The sequence below is a fragment of the Pinus tabuliformis genome, chromosome J (assembly GCF_031772625.1).
Source record: "Pinus tabuliformis cultivar Carrire ecotype Pingquan chromosome J, CPIR1, whole genome shotgun sequence".
Lineage (NCBI taxonomy): Eukaryota > Viridiplantae > Streptophyta > Pinopsida > Pinales > Pinaceae > Pinus > Pinus tabuliformis.
In genome coordinates this window covers 914,449,928-914,470,686 of record NC_142295.1, presented here as the reverse complement: position 1 = coordinate 914,470,686, position 20,759 = coordinate 914,449,928, and the positions used below count along the sequence as shown (strand labels likewise).

The 20,759-nt window shown below is 42.7% G+C and overlaps 1 protein-coding gene across 2 annotated transcripts in view; it reads right to left on the bottom strand.

Moving 5' to 3' along the window:
• EMB2788 (ribosome 60S biogenesis amino-terminal protein) overlaps positions 1–20,759 on the bottom strand; it is a 380,545-nt gene that overhangs the window by 205,963 nt on the left and 153,823 nt on the right. For both annotated transcript variants that reach the window (XM_089378714.1, XM_089378715.1), the window contains exon 7: positions 15,577–15,801. In XM_089378714.1, coding sequence (XP_089234840.1) covers positions 15,577–15,801 — 225 coding nt within the window. The remainder of the gene's footprint in view (positions 1–15,576; positions 15,802–20,759) is intronic.

Sequence of the window (20,759 nt, the reverse complement as noted above, 5' to 3'; positions counted from 1 at the left end):
AAAGGACACATCACATGATGATGATCAAAATCACTCCAGGGGCAACTCCAACCACAATCAAAGGAATGGAAAGTTCAATGGCAAAGGAAAGAGGAATGCAGGAAATCAAGGAAGTGACCAACCCTCCAAGAAAGCAAGGAACTCCAAGTATGAATCTAATGTTGTTAACAATAAGCAAGATGAGTATTATCTGATATCGGCCCTCTCCACTACCTCTCCTTCAGACTTGTTGGGCAATTGGCTTATTGATAGTGGTGCCTCAAGGCACTTCACTGGCTACAAGGAAACTCTCTCTAACCTGATAGAGAAGGAGACAAACTTGGAGATTATTCTTGGAGACAATTCCACCTATCCCGTAAAGGGTGTACGGAATATTATTCTTCAATTAAATCAAGGTAACACAATTCATTTGCAAGAAGTCCTATGTGTACCTAATCTCAAGAAGAACCTGGTGTCCATTTCGACAATGGAAGATAAAGGCTACAAGGTTGCCTTCATCAATGGCAAGATACGTGTGTGGAAAAATAATTTTAAAGATGCTTTCACTCTTGGGTTCCAGGTTGACTCTTTATATCAATATGGAGGAAGTCCGTTGGGAGTCATGTCTTGCGACACATCTCTACAGTCTGAACTATGGCACCGAAGGTTTGCCCACCTTCAATATAAGGCTCTACCCGATGTGAGACAAATGGTGACAGGGATTCCCGAGTTCAAAGTAGATCATGAAAGTGTATGTTCGGGATGTGCCGAAGGAAAGCTGAAAAGGGGACCATTCCCCTCAAGCCATAGCAAGACCTCTGACATTTTGCAGTGGGTTCACTCCGACATATCTAGTATGATGCCCATGAACTCGTTGGGAGGATATCTATATTATCTCACTTTTACAGATGATTATTCTCGCAAGACTTAGATATACTTCTTGAAAAAGAAGGACGAAGGATTCTCCTGGCTCCATCAGTTCAAAGCCTTGATCGAGAATCAAATCGAGAAGAGGATCAAAATTTTAAGGACTAATACTAAGACCGAGTATAAATCCAATGATTTCTATGACTTTTGCAAAGAAGTTGGCATTAAGAGGGAGACCACACACCATATGTTGTGGCGGAAAGGAAGAATCGTACGATTGTGGAAGCCATTTGTGCCATGCTCCATGATCAAAGGCTTCCAAAGTTTCTATGGGCTGAAGCTGCGAACACCACCATATATGTTCAAAATCGATGCCCTCATCAACCATTGGATTCCAAGACTCCCGAAGAAATGTTCACTGGTAAGAAACCTGATGTCTCACACTTTAGAATTTTTGGAAGTCTCGTATATTTTCATGTGCCGAAAGAGAAAAGAAGCAAATTGGGTGCATCTGGAAAGAAAGGAATCTTTGTGGGCTATAGCAAAAATTCTAAGGGCTATAGAATCTATTTGGCTGGTCAAAGGGAAGTCGAGATAAGTCATGATGTCACCTTTGACGAAGATATGGCTCTTAGCAAGGTTGACAATCTTCCTATTCTTAGGAAAGATAAAAATGATGACACCAAGAAGCGGGATGAGAAGGAAGATGAGACGATGCCCAATGTGGAAGAACCTATGGATCCTATTGATCCCCCTCCGCAAGAGCCTTCCACTTCTAGGAAGAGGCCCTCATGGCTTAAGGGGACTCTTGAAGATGCTGAGAGACATATTGCACCCAAAGGAACTTTCCGTGAAAGTATGAAGCCGACTAGGTATCAGGGATACTTGACCATTATGAACACCATCATTCAAAATCAGCCTTCATCATTTGAAGAAGTCGTAAAGCATCAAGTATGGAAGGATGCTATGAATGAAGAATACAAGTCCATCATGAAGAATGATGTCTAGGATGTGGTACCCAGACCCCAGGACAAAACAGCTGTCACCTCGAAGTGGCTTTAAAAAATCAAACATGGAGCTAATGGGAGTGTTGAAAAGTATAAGGCTTGATTTGTTGCTCGAGGCTTCTCTCAAAAGGAAGGTGTAGATTATGATGAGATATTTGCACCGGTTTCTCGATACATCACCATCTACTCGATCATAGCCCTTGTCGCTTCACAAGGATGGAACCTACATCAGATGGATGTCAAGACCACGTGATTGCATGGTTCAATTAAAGAGGAAGTCTATGTGGCATAACCTGAGGGGTTTGAAATTCATAATTGGCAATCTCATGTATGCAAGTTGAAGAAAACCCTTTAGGGGCTGAAGCAAGCACCCCGAGCTTGGTATGAAAGGATCGATGGATACTTGAGGAAGCTGGGATTCACTAGGAGTGAAGCCGATCCGAACCTTTATTTTAAGGTTGAAGATGATAAGCCTCTCATGCTGGTGTTGTATGTTGACGACCTCTTTCTGACAGGTGCAGACCCTCTCATTCACAAATTCAAGAGGGAGTTGGCTTCCAAATTTGAGATGAAGGACCTAGGACTGATGCACTATTTCCTAGGGTTGGAGGTCTGGCAAAAGCCATGAGAAATTTTCCTATCTCAATGAAAATTCGTGGTGAAGATATTGGAGAGATTTGGTATGGTGGACTGCAAGCCCGTGACTACCCCGATGGAGCTTAACTTCAAGAAGTTATGTGGTAGTGTTGCCAGACCTATTTTGGGAAATGCCTCTGAGTATCGTCAACTCATAGGAGCATTGATGTTCTTGGTGAACTCTTGTCCAGATATACGTTTTGCAGTCAACACGTTGAGCCAATATATGGTTGAGCCTCATCACTCACATTGGATTGGTGCCAAGAATCTACTGAGATATCTTCGGGGCACAATCACTCATGAACTAAGATACACTACCGGAGATGTGAGGTTGCATGGTTATTCCGACGTTGATTTGGCAGGCAGTGTGGTGGACAGAAACAGCTCATCCTGGTGTTGTTTCTCTTTGGGTTCTGCTTCGATATCCTGGATGAGCAGGAAGCAGAAGTCGGTGGCTTTGAGCACCGCTAAGGCAGAGTACATTGCTACAAGTATGGCCTCCTGTGAGGCTGTCTAGTTGAGGAAGCTCTTCAATGTATTGTTTGGACATATGTTGGATACTACCACGATCCTCTACGACAACCAGAGTGGTATTTGTTTATCAGAGAATGTCGTATTTCATGATCGCTCCAAGCACATCGATATCAGGTACCACAAGGAACAATAAGGCTCTATCATACTTGGACTGATGAGCAAGTCGCCGACATTCTGACGAAGCCCCTCGGAGAGGTCAAATTCTTGACTTTCCAAGAACGACTAGGAGTCGTGGCGAGACCCTCTTATGAGGGTCCTGTATGATGCATACATTGAGCTCTTGGAGCGACGAGTCGACCAGAGGGTGACTCAACCTCCCCTAGTGGTGCGCTATGTACAGTGCATTTGATGGCAGAGATAGTACGGACAGACAGATGGATTAGCAAATGGAGTTCTCCCTAGTTGAGAGGGAGTGTTAAAATTGGCAACTAGTGCCAAACTCCATGTGGGTCACCTCATTTATGACAGCTAATATTTTTCTTGGATTCCTCTCATCAAGAGGTGTAGGATTGATCTAACAATCATCCGATTCCGACATGTATTCATGGAGATATGAATTTAATTGTATTTCTTGACAATTTGTCAAGGTGGGCCAGCAAACAAAACAACGTTTCACACCCCCAACTTATCCTCTACGATTCATATAAAAGGAGGAGACCTTGTGGCATTATTCCACTCATCTCACCACACATCTTCTCTCTCTCACACGTGTGGCTGAAAGGAGGACACAGATTTCTGTCTTTAGGGAAGCAATGACCTAGGGTTGACTATGGAGCAGCAGGGCTATATTTTGCATGCGTTGACCAGTGAAGAGGAGGTTTGACTATGTTTTTGGGTTGGCTAACCTATCCTAGGCTAGCCGCATTGTTGGGTAGCCAAACGTTGACCTGTTTGACCATAGATTTGACCAGCGTTGACTAGTTAGGGCTGACTGCAGAATTGTTGATGTGTTGACTATTGTTTGACCACCTTTCGTTGACTATTTTTCACTGCCTCTCATTGATGTTGGAGGCCGAGTTTTCCAAGGTTGACTTGAGGTCAACTGGGAGCTGTTTGACCAGCTTTGACTTTGCTGGTTAGGGTTTAGTTGTTGTTGTCATAATATTATAGAATTGTGTAATTGTACTATCTCTCTCTCTGCTGAATTATTGAAGAATATAGAAGAATTGATCAAAGGGTTTCCCTGCATTGGGGTTTGTCCCTAGTTGGTGCCACATCTTGTGTCTCTTGTCTTGGCTTGTCTTCTATTGTTTACATTTATGTTCTATCTGCATTTTACTATCATGTTGATGTGATTGCATACTGGAAATTAATATTGGGCTAATAAGAAGATTTGAAGTAAATTGCCCTTAAGCATAGAACATACCATAATTTAACAGTTAATATATCCAAGCTAAGAGTATTCTCAGGATTGAATGGATACTATTGAAGATTTATTAAAAACTATGCACATATAACTGCACCCCTAACAAACCTTTTAAAGAAGAGCTCATTTCAATCGAATGAAGAAGCAAGAAAGAGTTTTGAAGAATTGAAGGAAGTTATGTCTAATGCCCTAGGATTGACAACTCCAGATTTCTCTAAACCATTTACCATTGAGTGTCATGCTTCAGGTTTTGGTTAGGAGCAGTGTTAATGCAAGATGGGCATCCAATAGATTTTGAGAGTAGGAAACTCAATAAAAGAGAACATCTTAAATCTACATACAACAAAGAAATGCTTGCTATTATGCACGCACTAGCCAAGTGGAGGTAATATCTTTTGGGAAGTAAGTTTTCCATACGAACAGACCATAACAATCTCTAGTACCTCCTCCAACAAAAAACACTTTCTGAAGAACAACAAAAGTGGATTGGAAAAATTGTTGTCTTTGACATGGAAATATTACAGAAAAGGGGAAAGGACAATACAGTGGCAAATGCCCTGTCTCGGAAAGACAAAGAACCGACACTACTTGCAATTTCAGTTATTGTTCCCATATGGCTTAATGAGATTCGAAGTGAATATGCAAAAGATCCAGAAACAAGCGCTATAATCAATATCCTTTCGCACAAATCAAAATGGGAATGGAAGAACGACATTCTATGGTACAAGGGAAGAATCTATTTGAATTCAAACTTCATGTTTAAAACCAAGATCCTTCAGGAGTCACATGATTCACTATCTGGGGACATGTTGGATTCTTTAAAACTTACTATAATGCACGTCAGTCATTCTTTTGGAAGGGAATGAGTCAAGATATTGAGAAATATGTTGCAAAATGCGATAAATGTCAAAGGAATAAAAATGAAAATATTACGACCCCTGGACTACTTCATCCCTTAAACATTCCAAATCAAAAATGGGAAGAAATATCAATGGATTTTATTGAAGGCTTACCTGTACTTGATGGTAAGGATAAGATTCTTGTAGTAGTCGATAGACTCGCCAAGTATGCTCACTTTATTGCAATGAAGAAATCAGACTCAACAAAACAAATCGCTAAGTTATTTTGCAAAAATATTTACAAGTTACCCGGATTTCCAAAGGTCATTGTAAGCAATAGAGATGCCAAATTTAAGGGTAATTTTTGGAAGGAATTATTCAATCATATAGGAACCTACCTCAACATGAGTTCTGCTTACCATCCTCAACATGAGTTCTGCTTAACATCCTCAAACAGATGGCCAAACAGAGGTTGTTAATATGTGTTTGAAAGCTTACCTATGTTGTTATGCCACAGACAAGCAAAATAGTGGGTTCAGCGGTTACATCTCGCTGAATGGTGATACAATTCTACTTACCACACGTCAGCAAAAATGACTCCATTTCAAGCTCTAGATGGATACGAACCTCCAAAATGGAAGGACCTGGCTATCATGCAAACAAAACTACCAGTTGTTAAAAACCAACTAGAAGAAACCCAAAAGGTCGTCCAAACTCTAAAAGAAAATTTAAATAATGCTAGAAACCTTATGAAGTAGCAAGCTGACCGAAACAGAACCAAGAGAGAATTTGAAGTTGGAGAATGGGTATTTGTCAAGCTCCAGCCATACTGAAGCGAACAAAGTTCCTTCTACAGATTAATTACTCCAAAAGACTTGGAATATAAAGATATCCATGCGGATACAAATATTATATTATATGTATGAATAAGATTGATTTACAATGAGAACGAGATGCTTGCTTTTATATCAGGCAAGTGTCTCTTCACGAAGAGTCATGTCCTATTTAGACATGCCTCTTCAACCTAGCTACTAATTATTATTAACTAATCATTATTACAATTATCCTCGTTACTTATATTTATATTATTTATATATTTTATTCGTAACATTGCCTTCTCTGCCCTTCTCTCGGCCCGTCTCTGCTCGTGGCATGTCTCTGCTCGCGGCGTGTCTCTGCTCGGCCCGTCTCTGCTCGCGGCGTGTCTCTGCTCACGGCATCGGCCCGATTAGCTCACGTCGGCCCCTCTCTGCTCGCGTCGGCCCGTTAACTCTATTGCCCATCTCTGCTCACGACGTCCCGTCTCTACCTTCTCTGCTCGGCCCGTCTCTGCTCACAGCGTCCCGTCTCTGCTCGCGGCGTCGGCCCGTTAGCTCACGTCGGCCCCTCTCTTCGTGCACGGCGTCGGTCTGCTCGGCCCGTCTCTGCTCGGCCCGTCTCTGATCGCAGCGTCCCGTCTCTGCTCGCGGCATCGGCCTGTTAGCTCACGTCAGCCCCTCTCTACTCGCGTCGGTCGGTTAACTAACGTCGGCCCCTGCAAACCCTCCTCTGCTCCTGCAAACCCGCGTCCTAACGACGGCCCCTCTCTTCCATCTTCTTTCTTTCGATTAAAATGACAGGTTAACTATGGGTTCCCCGAAGACACACACGGAACCAGAGCACGAGACCCACCTCAGTAACCCCTTCAACAACAGAGGACCTTCCTGTTACCTCTGCCAGTGCCTTAACCAACTGGAAGAGACCTATAGCCCCAGACACATTGCCATGGAGTCAGACTTCGCCTTCTAGACATCTCAAATCAAACAATTGTTACGTCGGGTAGATTCCCTTGAAACTGAGAATGACAAGCTCCGGGCCGAAGTAAACACACTCAATGACAGAGTTTCCTTTGTGGAAGGGGAAAACTTGTCCCTTCGGAAATCAGTGCAGGAAGACCCCACAGAGACAACTTTGCATGCAGAAATCCAGGAGATCAGGAACAAGCAGGAGGAGATTATATCACAACAGGTCTCCCTCAGACAGGAAACAGAAACACACATCAGCTCATGGGCACAGGTGGTTCGGGGGAAAGACAAATCCTCTCCTATCACAGCAGTAGAGGAAGTTGTACAGGCCAAACTCGTGGAAGAACGATCCCGTAGAGCGAGAGAGCTAAACCTCAAAGTGAGAGGTCTCCCTCTCCCTCTTTCTTCAGCAGATCCGATGGAGGTGGCCACAGGATTCTTGAGAGACACCCTCGACATATCCGATATAAGATTAGACAGAGCTTGGCTGGGACAGGACTCCACCTTATTTATCCGATTCCATAATACCACAGATCGCCTATATGCTCTTCGAGCTAAACGGAAGCTATTTGACCTTCCACACAGGATATTCCTTGATGAGGATCTCACTCGGGCACAGGTGGCTGAACTCAAACAGGCTAGGGAACAAGTGGCTGCAGCAAGACAAGCGGGAAAATGGGCAGTCATAAGGAACCTCCGTGCGGTCATTCGAGACTCCTTCCCCCCAGGATGGACACCTCGATCAGGCAGTTCCAAATGACGGGTCCGCCTGGGGAGGCGTCGAACAACAGGGATTTCAATTCACTGCTGGAACGGAAATGGGTCTTTTTGGTCTTCACCTGGGCTACTCTACGATGCCCTTGAGTCAGCAGATATCCTTCTAGTAACAGAGACCCACGAGAGCCCAGTTCGGCCTCTCCCAGACATAACAGGGTACCAATGGCATTCAGTATGTAGACAGGAAACAAGGAGCTCAGGGGGGGTCAGAGGGTCAGGGGGAGTAGCGTGCCTAGTCAAAGACGAGCTCAGAGACAGAGTCACAGTGGCAAATACAGATGAGTACGCCAGATACATGTGGATCCGAATCAGAACTGGAGCCCCACCCCTGAGGGATATCTTTATTGCAGTTTGTTACTTCCCCCCAACCACATCTCCGTTTGCCATCCACGACGGTGTAGAAAGGGACCCCTTCACCAACATATACCCAGACATCACTAAATACTCAGCTGATGGAGAAATTATCATTATGGGGGACTTCAATGCCCGTACCAAGGATCAGCAGGTCCCACTCCATGACCGGTCCGAGGATGTGTTCTGCACTAGGGGTGTTGACCTGGCTTCAGTAGGCTTGCAGAGGACCTCGGAGGACGCTCTGGGCCCCATCACAGCCTACGGTAGACATCTTATGCAATTGGGCGAATCACATGATCTGATAATTCTGAACGGCCTCTCGCGCTTCCCAGAATCCCACTTCTTCACGTGTAGGCCTCATGGAGGAGGGGCTAGTGTGGTGGATTACGCCTTAACCGGTCGAACACTGCTCCCTTTTATCCGAAATCTCTCTGTATCACCCATCCCTCTAGCCGACCACGCACTGCTTTCACGTTCTCTTCAGTTTGATCCCCCCCGACCAACCCACCCCGCACCTCGATCCCCGGGTAGAACCATCTTCCGTTTTGATGAGGGCGACCCTGACATTTTCTCCTCCTCACTCAGACAAATCCTCCCTGACACGGATGACTTCTCCCATCTCGAGACTGTGTCGGATAAGTACCACTGTCTCTCCTCGGCAATCTGGGAGTCAGCGCTTAAATCCTTTCCCCACTCCATTCGGACCACCTCGACCTCCCGCAAGACAGGAACTTACCCTATGAACAAATGGTACAATACAGAATGTAAACTCCTCCACCAGGATCTCTGCCAAGCCTTCCGTCAGTCCCTTCCCTCATACTCTACCATCCAAAAGAATTGTCGTCGCCTCCTCCGCCACAAAAAACGACAGTTCATCTCCCAACAAAGACGGGAGCTTTCAACCCTCCTTACCCATTCCCCCAAGAAATTCTGGGGCAAGATCCTCCCCCGACGCTCTCCTCCTCCCGCTGATCTCGACCCAGTCTCCATGTTCTCACACACCTCCCGCCTTTACGACATTCCCGGACAGTCCCAGATCCAAGTCACATCTCCTCCCCTCTCCTGCCACCTGTTCACCGATAAAGATGTCAGGGAAGCCATCTGGGCGATGAATAGCAGCAAAGCAGCGGACGAGGAAGGATTCCAAGCCGAATTCTTCAAACAAGGCCTCCGACCCTTAGTCGGATACCTGGCAGATCTCTTCAACCATGTGGTCCGAGAAGGGTTCCCCCCCATATGGTCCCACCATATTATATATCCCATCCATAAGTCAGGGGATACCTCGGACCCCAACAACTACAGGACAATTATGGTGGGTCATACATTCTCAAAACTCTATGCCACTATCCTTCATAGAAAGCTTTCCGGCGATTTTGAAGAAAGAAATCTCAGGGCCAGAGGCCAAGCTGGTTTCAGGCAAGATCATCAGACCATTGACCACATCTTTACACTCCGTGCTGTGATCGAGGAAGCACGCCACCGGTCCTCGAAGGTGTACTGCTGCTTTGTAGACTTCTGAAAGGCTTTTGATTCAGTCCCGAGAGAGGATCTTCTACAGCGACTCAAAGACACCAATACCTCAAACTCCCGGCTGACTGCTGTTATGCGTCTTTACGAGTCTGTCCTGGGCCGTCTTCGCACTGTGGGGGGACTATCTGAGTTCATCCGGAGCACGATTGGAGTTAAGCAAGGGTGCCCACTCTCCCCCACCCTATTTGGGATATATATTGATGAGCTCGAAGCCTTTCTGCGGGAACACATACAGGAGTCTGACAGTTGCTATCTTCACCAGGTTTTGATCTATATCTTACTCTTTGCAGATGACATTGCACTCTTATCCTCATCACCAGAAGGTCTCCAGAGGCAGCTGGATGCATTAGCCCTATTCTGTGATCTCCGGAAATTGACAGTGAACCTGAGTAAGACAAAGGTAATAGTCTTCAACGGGACGAAGAAGTCTCGGGAACTCCGATTTCTCTTCAAGGGAGAGATAGTGGAGATTACCAATAGCTACACGTACTTGGGAGTACAATTTTCGGCCCCCGGTTCAGTATGCGGCCAGCTCTGCAACCTCGGATCAATAAGGGGTATGGCTCTCTAGCCATTTTAGAGAGACAATGTTTCCGCCATCACTTCTAGGACATCTCATCAAAGTTGAGCCTTATGGACGCCCTGATCCGACCCACGGTCTTGTACGAATCGGAAATTTGGGGCCCCTCCTTGCTTGAGTCAGATTGGGCAACAGTTGAGAGAGTCCAAACCCTTCTCCTCCGACGTATTATCCGTTGCAAGCATACCATCCCACAATAAATCATATTGGCCGAGTTTGGTGCACAGCCCTTCCGCCTTGAGACAGCCTTCAGACTGGTCTCCTTTCTTCACCGAGCCCGGAGCTTCGCAGATGCATTGAAAGGACGCGAAAGGTACCCTTATCTAGCCTACTGCTCTTCTCAGGCCATCGACCGCACCCAACCAGGAAAAGCCAAGTGTTGGTATACATGAGTCTCGAAGTTCCTTGAGGTAGTGGGACTCCATATAGATCATCTCCCCCTCTTTCGGTATTCCCTGAACGCCCCCAGAGGACTCCCCCCCAGGCAGGAACTAAATAAGATCATCAAGGAAGACATCTACAGGCAGTTTATCCAGGTCACATGGATTAACCCCCCGGGGGGCCTACGTCCAAAGATGGCGTTCTATGCAGAGCACTTCTTGAGTATCAGAGACGGGCTTATAGTTCGCCCCCAGTACATGCTTCGACATTGGATGCATGCTCTTCGGATCCCCCTCGGGCAGTTCAAAGTTGGATCACATAGGCTTCGGGTAGAGACAGACCACCAGATAGAGAGAGTTGACAGGACTCGCCGGCTATGCCATACACAGGAGGTGGAAATCGAATGCCACTTCATCTTCGGTTTTCCGATATATTATGAGATCAGAGGTCACTACCACTGTCTGTTTAGAGGACCACAGAACCTATCCAGATTCTTCATCTACATGGACCAGAGATGCGTCACACTTTACATCCAAGAGACTCTAAAGCATCGGGAGCATATCCTCTAGCCTCCCGTCCGACCCAACACTATTCGTCAGATCACCTCTTTCTTTAGCATACTCCCCTCAACCCGAGGAGTTAAGAGATCAACCAGTCCGAGTACCGATCAATCCGGCTCACACAGATTGACAGACCCTCGTTCAGTTAAGAGGAGAGGCCCCTTGCTTACGAGGGCCCAGCAGCAGAACCGTTCCAGGCATCTCCCTGAGAGGCGGCCCAGGATCATTAGATCATGGAGACAACACAATGGGAGGCAACCAGCGCCCACCGCTTCAAACCAGCAAACCTTACTGAACTACCCACAGTTCTTTTCTCTCGGCCTCGGATGTTAGGAGTAGCGGACTCCCACATCCGCGTCCCCAGGGTCTTCTTCACCAGTGATACTATGACGCAGTCTAGAGATCAACAGGCGTGGCCGGGATCGGAGCTCCATACGCTCTTCCCAACCCGCCTTGTTTTTAGTTTCTATCTTCCTTTCAGCATTTGTCTTTCTAAGGAGACCGATTGGTTCTCCTACTGGGCACGGCCCCTTATGTAACCAGCAGTCCCATTGACCTACTTTGTGGTCATTCGTTGGACATTAATAAAATTATCTTATCTTATCTTATCTTATCTTCAAAAAGCTTTGTCCTCAAAGCTTGTCGATGAAAAAGGCTTGATCTCTTTTTCGGCTTCGAAATTCTTTCTGTCTCGGAACAGTCATCTTCGTTGATACAAGTTGACATGATCTTCTAAGTGACAAACAAAATTGTCACACTAAGAAGGGATCAGATCATCCTAGATTAATCTTCTGTGTAATATTCTGATCACTGGAATTTTATAACGATTTGTTAGCATAAGACTAGATTGAGATTACATCACTATTATCTAGAACATCAGTTTATTGCTTCAGTTTTGAATGGTCCCGATACGTAGCGTGATTGAGTTGTCTATTCTCATGATTCAGATGTCGATATGGGACTTTACTTTCCCTTATTAGGTGTGTGGAAATTTTTTGATTTACTTCAGGGGATGATGTTGTTGAGTTTGTTACCAAACCTTCACTTGGGGTGTTTATCATCTGAACTGCAACATCCAAGCGCGTCTTTTCTTCAACTAACTTGTCTTCTTCCTGAGTTGTGACATTCACTGGATCAGTATTTGTTGTTTTCTCATCAACTTGAATTCTTACATTTGATGCTTCCTTCTCGATAAGTTGTTGTACCTTGTTTTCTAATGACTTCTTATCCTTCTTAAGTTTCTTAATTTGTGTCAGTAATTTTTCACTATGGATTTTAAGTCAAGAAACTTCTTCATTTTTGCCAACAGTGATTTTTTCAATTTCATTTTGCATATTTTGTAATACTTTTTTACCTTCTTGAGAAAGTACTTTTGAAATATCTGATATATCTTCTGGCATTACTGAATTTGGTTTCAATGTAACATCTTGGAGTGTTATTTTCTTCTTCTTGTAAGAAAATGTTAAAAACTTTTTCTTCGTATTTAAGATGACAGATCCTACCGTTTCCATCCAAGGTGATCCCAAGATAATGTCACCTTGATTGTTCAATAGGGTGTGAACTGAGAATTGCGATACAAATATATAATCTTCAATGTTTAACTGTAAATTGGCTATGTCATATATTTTATTGCGAAAATAGTCTAATTTATCAGTTATATTTGACTCTAGAATCACTAGTTGGTTTGCGATTTTAGGTGTTATATAATTTGCATCTTCTGCCGGAGAAATAGAAAATAATAACATCTTTTCCTGCTAAATTTCCTTTAATGTTAAATAGCGCTTTATCGTCTCTGGGTAAAGTTTTTGGGAATCTTATGGCCTTCATTTTTGTATTAGACTCCATTTTTGCTTCTTGAACATTAAATACTTTTAAATCACTTTTTTTTAAATAAATAAATCCCCTTTTTTTTCTAATAATCCTCTTCCTTTTAAAAGGAATCTTAATATTTTTTCACAATAGGGTATAACTTGGCACTTCAATCCCTTTCTAAAAAGTGTTTGAACCTTATAACTCCCTATGTATTTCAAAAAAACAATTCAAATATGGTCTCACTTGACTTTTTATATATATATATATATATTCTCTTCTCTATTTTTTTCTTCCTTTTACACGTATGCTCTTTTTTTTCTTTCCTTTTTAATTTTTTTTAATGATATTTTCTTTTTATTTAATATATTTGTTTTAGATATACTTTTTTTTATGAAATTTATCTTAATATTTTACTTCAAATTCAAAAGCCTTTTATTAAAAAAATTTAATGGGCTTTTTTAGAAATAACAATATGATTATTAACTTCCTCTAATGGTTGGTTGCCTTTTCCCAAACAGTAAGTGACAACCTCCATAGAAAAATAAACTAATATGAAAAATGGATATCCCTCTCTAAATTTTCCCAACACTTATAAACTTGACCCAACCATTAGATACACAAAAAACACATCACCCAACCAAAACTGGCATTACAAGACAAATCACTCTAGTCTGATTGATTTCAAAGGGCCTTGTTCTGTAAGACAAAACAAGTTTGAAACTCTGCGGTAACCAGGGGGAGACCCCTAAAATTCAACCATGTTAATAGTTGCTGTGGCTAAGCCAAGTATGATCCCCGGGTGATTTTGATGGCTTTGATGCCCCTAGATTGCAATTTCATAGACCACCGACTAGTCCCACAAGTCCTAGACATGCTAGCAAACCAACCAAAAAAAAAAAAAAACTAATATTGGCATTACACTTTTAACAAGGCCATTTAGCTTGTGATGCTAATCTTCTTCTTCTAGTGACAAGCTACATCGTTATCCACATCTTTGTTGTTGCTTGCATTTGGATTCCATAAATGTGTTTGTAACTTTGTACAAAAGGCAGTTGCACAGATACGATCATGCTTGTCGGATGGAGGGGCACGATTTATTCTTCAAGATGGTCAGGTCCAAACTTGTTGAAAATCAAATAAAAAATAATTTTTAGCAACCTGTTAAATGGTCCAACGATCATAATGCAAGGGCTCAAGTAAATGATGATATTGTTGTTTGAAATCAGACCAGTAGTCTATCTCTGCCCCAATCAACTGGCCAGAACAGGTCCACCCCACACAGGATGCCAACCAGTTGACTGGTCCTGCCCTGAACTAACAACTCTGGGGCAGAACCAATTGAACTGACCAGTTACAATCTGCACTGCACCTCATCAACCTGTCCTTCAACCCATCCTTCCGGCCGATTGCGGTCCAGTCATGGTTTGACCATCCTTTTGACTTTTAGACCTGATTTGACCCTCATCCAGTTTCAATTGCAGTCCTGGTTTTGCACCTGTTAACATTTATAAAAATTCCTCTGGATGCCAAAAAATAGTTCAAAAAAGTTTAGAGAATGTTTGAAATTTTTTCACAGTTTCGAGCAATTTCTTAAGAGATTTCAAACAACTTTTTCAATTGTTTTTGGATAGTGTCAAAGATCATCAGTAGTTTTAGTATTTTCTATATTCTTTCTTTTTTTAACTTTCAAACAAAAAACTACACTAACCCTAAAAGTACCCATTGGACCTTACACCTGAAAGCAAAAGCCTTGGAACTGAAAAAACTCTCACAAGGGAAAAACACAAAGTTCTAATTTTTCAAAAGAGAAGCCAACAACGAAAAAATCACATTAGCAGGGTTTCCTAGGCCAATTTAACACAGTTGGAGGAAAATAAATGGCATGATGATTTCAACAGTGTCAAGTGATTAAATTATGAATTCAATAGATAAATATTCCATAATCTAGATAAAACTTACTTGAAAGTTGAGACATTTTATTCCAATTTTTATGAACTGTTTCCTAGCATTTCACCTGTTTCCTGTGGTTTCCTAAGCAGACTACCAAAGTTCTTGATACTTTTGGACGCTTGCAATACTATTTCTGAAAGAGTTTCCTGCCATACCCATATCGTAATTCCGATACTTCAGAGAACAGCTTGAATCTTGTCCATCTAAATGCAGCCAGACTTTATTACCATCTTGAATTGATGTGGAATCTGATGTTTATCATAAAGAGCATTTTATTTTGCCTTTGTTTTGCTGGTTTATTGCTTTTCTGATTTTTTTCATAAAATTCAGACTCAAATGAAACAAAAGAAAAACATATAATGTGACATTGAGATTCCTTTACAGATCTTGGCATAAAGTTGCCTTTTGAATGGAGAATAGTTACTCTCATCAACAAAGAAAAAATGCTGAGGGGAGAAGTGTTGTTTGCCTTGTGTCAACAATTATACCACTCATTGTCAACTGTTTCCCCAGTCAATGATCATTGAATCCCAGTGTTTGTCAGCTAAATCATTTCATTGAATCTAAACAGGAAGGAAAACATAAACGATTTTGACATGGAAGACACGAAGAAATATTACCTCCAGATTAGACTTATATCTTCCAAGAACATCATAAGCAAGTTTGCGTATGCTTTCATTAGGAGAAGATATGCTAGCAAATGCCAAACCAAGTAACCCCAAGCGAGCAAACTCCATAGACTCAATGTATCCAACAGATAACACATATGTAGAGAATTCTAAAATGAATGCTGGATCGTAACAGACAATATTTGTACTGTCTGAAGATGGCATCACTTCCATTTCCTGAAACCATTAAGAAAATGTTATAATACAGAAATACAATGTAAAAGAAAATTGCATGAGGTGAATTTCTAATAAAAACATTACAATTATTCAGTAAAAGCAACAAAACATTTAAAATGTGATGTGATTACCATAGAAGTTCGTTGCTCCTGTTTAGCTTCCACAATACTTTATGTAGAAAAATAAATGTCAGCCAAGAAAGTTTCTCAAGAATATATCACAGTCCAAGACACGTTTTTCTTTTTTCTGCTCATTTTTCCCGGTTCATTGTTAAAGACCAATTTACAAGAGGGAAGGACCAACTTTTAGGCAAGAAAGAATGATAGGATGAAATAACATCCAAACTATAACCATATTCTGTGATATTCCTACTTAGTATTTTACTAAGTAAATATCAATTTTGGTTTATTACATGGTTACACTTAGGAGAAGTGGGCTTAGGGGACCCACATTCGATTTTTGGCATAGGAGGCACTCCAACATTAGAGTTCAATGAAAGATTGCGGCTTTGGTGGACCGTGGGGGCCACCACAAGGGAATTTCGGCTCACATGGAGAGTATGCTCTCATTGGAGCGGAATTGGTGAAAGGAAATCGATGTGGATCCACAGGGGCAATCTTGGAGGCAATTTGACCAACGGAAGGAGGGACTCTCATTTTGCTCATTCATCATTCATTTCAGAATTTGTCACTTGAAATAGCACGCTTGAGCAGTGAGCCAAGTTTGGATGTGTTGTTCAGCACAAAGGTGTTTTCGAGCGGAGATCCCAGCCCTTGCTTCGGTGGAATTCGAGTGCCAGGCCAAGGAGGGAGTTCTACTTAGTCCCAAATCGTACCAGCAGCAATGAGGTCGTGTTACAGCAGCAGGGAAACCTACAGTAGTGCAGGGACTGCGCAGTCTTGGGCAGAGACACTGCGGGAAGTTGAGGAGTGAGTGGAGTTTGAGGTGGAAACTTGGAGGGAAGGCTTGGAGAGCCTTCCAACAGGGATTGCCAGCATTTTTGGAGCATTTAGCAGCAGATTTTACAGGTGCGTCGATTTGCCCAGCAGCGGAGCCACTCAAGCCAAAGAGGGTCGAATTTCTGAGGTCAAGCTTTGGCCAAACCCTTCGTGGGTTATTCTAGGTTTATTAAGGAGAGGTTGGGTTCATTTCCAGGAACTTTCTGAGCAGTGGAGAGGGCCCTAGCAGCAGATCCTTTCTTGAAGCAACACATTTCTGGGCATTTATAGTGCATTACTTGGGCATCATAGCAGCAGTTATGGAGGGGGGTGTCTCACTTGTCTTTTTGGGCTTTGCTAGCTTGCCTAGAGCAAGCCCAGATGCGCTCATTCCAACACCTATTTGTACACCTCTTTCCATTAATAAAAAAAAATACACAGCGCAGTTTTTGGGTGTCAATTTGTGGACTGATTGCTTGTTATTGTTTCATGGTATTTTTGTCTATTTTGCTTTGCATATTTACTGTTAATTTTCCTTAGGGATATTACAGAGGTATCAGAGCTCATAGACATGGCACAACCTGTGGTAGCAACGCAGTCTATGACACCAGGGGATAAGCAGAACGTGATATACCGAAGGCTGTAATGTCCCAAATGAAATAAATTTGGAACAAGCAAAAAATTTATTCAAATTCTAACTCAAAATTTCTTCAGATAAAAGTTCTATTCATAAACAGAAGATTTCCATGTAAAAATTAAGCCAGTAGAACAATGCAATCCCTTAACACATTGAACAAGAAATCCTCAGCTTTATTATATTAGATAAATTGGGGTTTGCATGCACATACAACGTTTGCATGCACATACAACCCATATAGCTAAGATAAACAGGCCTCAAATAGATCTACAATAATGTTGCAAATTGGCCTCCAAAACAAACTGAAAAACAATACACTGCAACCTGTGAACCCTAAATGGATTCACCAAGGGAAGAGATGTGTGCTCGCCCACTCTCATTGAATCACCTGAGGGTTTCCGTCCTGGGGCTACCAATGGAGTAGAGAACCGGGTTCTCAACCTCTCATACAAGAAACAATATCAAATCCTAGATCCAAGATGTTTCCAAATGGCCTTTTCCTCCTCTTTTATAGATCTCCTGGATAGATCCCCAAGCCTCTAGAAGCATCTTATTTTATTACTTTATTATTATTCTAGAAGTTCTTCCATTGACTTTATCTTCAGTGACCTTTAATTTTATTTTATTTCACTTAAGTCACTTTTGGCCCTTTTTCTCCAATTAATTATTTTTCCTTAATTAAATGACTAATCAAAGTCATTTTTAACTAAGAAAATGGCAAATCACCCACCATACTCTCTTTGGCCACTGGAAGTCTCTTCTCAACATCCCATCCTGTAGATCTTCTCGTTCTGGTTCCAACCAGCTATTACACTGAGGCGTTCCATCAATTAATCTCCCCGAAATGCCACATCGAGCATAATTAATTAAGTTATGCCCAATAATAATGTTGATTTTTGAAAGTTGTCGAAATGTGACGGAGCGAAAGGCAAATTGTGTGGATGATGGAATATGCCAAGCGAATGCTATCAAATCCCATAAAAACTCCTCAAAACTCCATCTGGACCCCTGATGACATAAACCTGCTCCAGTGACCTGGCCATCTCCTGCCCTAGAAATCCACCCTGGTCGTACTATGAAGAAGAATAAAAATGGGGACATAACAGTCTACCCTCCCTAAGATTGCTTACCCTCAAGCAATCCAAATCTATGGACCAATTTGGAGGCCCGACACAACTGAGACCCAATGCCAGAATCACATATGAACCACCGGGTGATGCTCTGCTCCTATGTCAACCCACCATGAAAAAACTCCTAGATGCTCGAATCCCAGACCAATGTCCAACGGAACCTGTCATCAACAAGTCCTCCTAGATCCCAATGCCACCAAGAAGGAGCATCAATGCTCCACAGCTCCTATTGTGCTATAACTCTGACTGTGAATGCTGCTCCATCCACTGCGTACCAACTCATCACCTCTCTCCAATCCAACCCTTGGCATAGACCAAGGGCAATCTCATCATGCTGATGTCGTGCTCAAATATTGTTGAGTGGCCAGCCTACATCCTGCCCCCAACTAAAGCATGTGATATCCCTCACCTCTAAGGGCTCTTGCAATACAATGCATATGACTAAAAATGATACTCCAATAGCAGGGTACCAGCTCATGATCTCTCGCCAATCCAATGCAGGGACTCCTGTGCAAGGAATACATTTGTTACGCTGATATCCATGCTCAACTCCTGATACTCTTCCTGGACAATCAAAACATGTCCAATAAATCCTACCTCTCTCCCTCCAATGGGAAAAAGTGGGCAAATTGTGCTGCAACCCCAGTCTATAAACTCCTGGAGAGGGTTGTTGCCTAAGAATGTTGCAGCTTTGCTAGCTGCCACTACATCTATTTGCACCTCACCAAAGGGTAAACCCAAAGATGGATGCACTACCACCTCCCTAGAACGCTCCTCCAGCCCACCAATCTCCTGCCAAACTGTCATGTCATCCTCCAGCATCTCTTGAGGACAAGTGTCAATGAATATCGTTATCCTGTCAGCTGTCTGTAGTACATCTGTCTGCTTCTCATCAATGGCTGACCTTAAGGGTGGCTACCCATCCTCCATCATCACGGGTTCAATATGAACCTCCAACTGGCCCTCCCTAGAAGGCTCACCATGCATACTGCGCACATCATCCTCCTCGGCTGACCCATGATCTGCCATATGCTGCTCATGTTGAATCACCACCGGTGACTCATCATCCTGAATGTCTCCCATAGGGTTTGCTGGTGGCTCATAATACACACCCGAATATAAATCTAGGTTGTCGTCAACATCTCTTCAGGCTGCTCAAGCTCCCCTATGTGCTCACTATGTTGGATTGCCACTGATAGCTCATCTCCCCGGTCTCCTCTCTGCATGGGAATAATCTGCTGCTCATTAAACCGATCCACTAGATAGTTATGCATACCACGGCTGTTGCCATCATCCTCACATCCCTGTTGCTACTCTTCAAAAGAATCCTCATCTGAATGGACAAAATGAGTTCCCCCCTGCTCTACCTCTATCAGTTCTCCCTTAGCTTTACACATGTGATCTAGTGTCCACGCTCCCTGACATGTAAAACAAATCCCTTCTCTTCTCATTTGATTTATGCTCTTCTTTGGGGGCTCTAGAGACTGCCCTTTCTTTGGCTCCTCATATTTTCTAGATCTGAAACTTCCCAACATTCTTCTCATAAAATTTCTCTTGGCTAGAGGATCAACACTAAGGGCTGTGATTTGCCTCAACGACTCATCCAACTTCTGTTGGCCTGTTGCTAATTTATTCTAAGTTTTTGATAGGTTATCCATGAGAAATTTGAGTTAAGTGAGAGTTTCTTAATGGTATAGTGTTGTAGGAGACAAATTTATTTTTACACTTTTTCAAACATAGCATAAGCAGATGATATTTCCACCATACTAGATTCTAGGAGCAGTTGAGGAATAAAACTCATAACCCAGAGATAACAATTGGGCATAAATCTCAATACACAAGAAATAAGGAAAATGAACCTGGTGACTTCTTCCCAATCAGCCAACAATGCTTCTTTTTCAATGGACGCTGCCACAAACACTAGTCTTCTAGCTTGTTGTGCCTACCACAGGAATTCACATTCTCACTCAGTAGCATATACTCAAACATAAACTTGTTATACAAACGACATGGCCCACTGACTTAACACCAAAAAATTTAGCAGAACTCTAACCCAACAATATCGAAGACAAGACTCTTCCTAAACCGCCCCTCAATCACACTCAGCAACTTATAATTTCTGTTATAAGCCTCTTCCCTTAAATCTGTTTAGCATATATGACAAGGACATCCACATCAAGTTGTTTTGACTAACAGAATTCTCCCAACTTACAACACAACTGCAACAATGTTTACAAGGCCAAATGATGATGG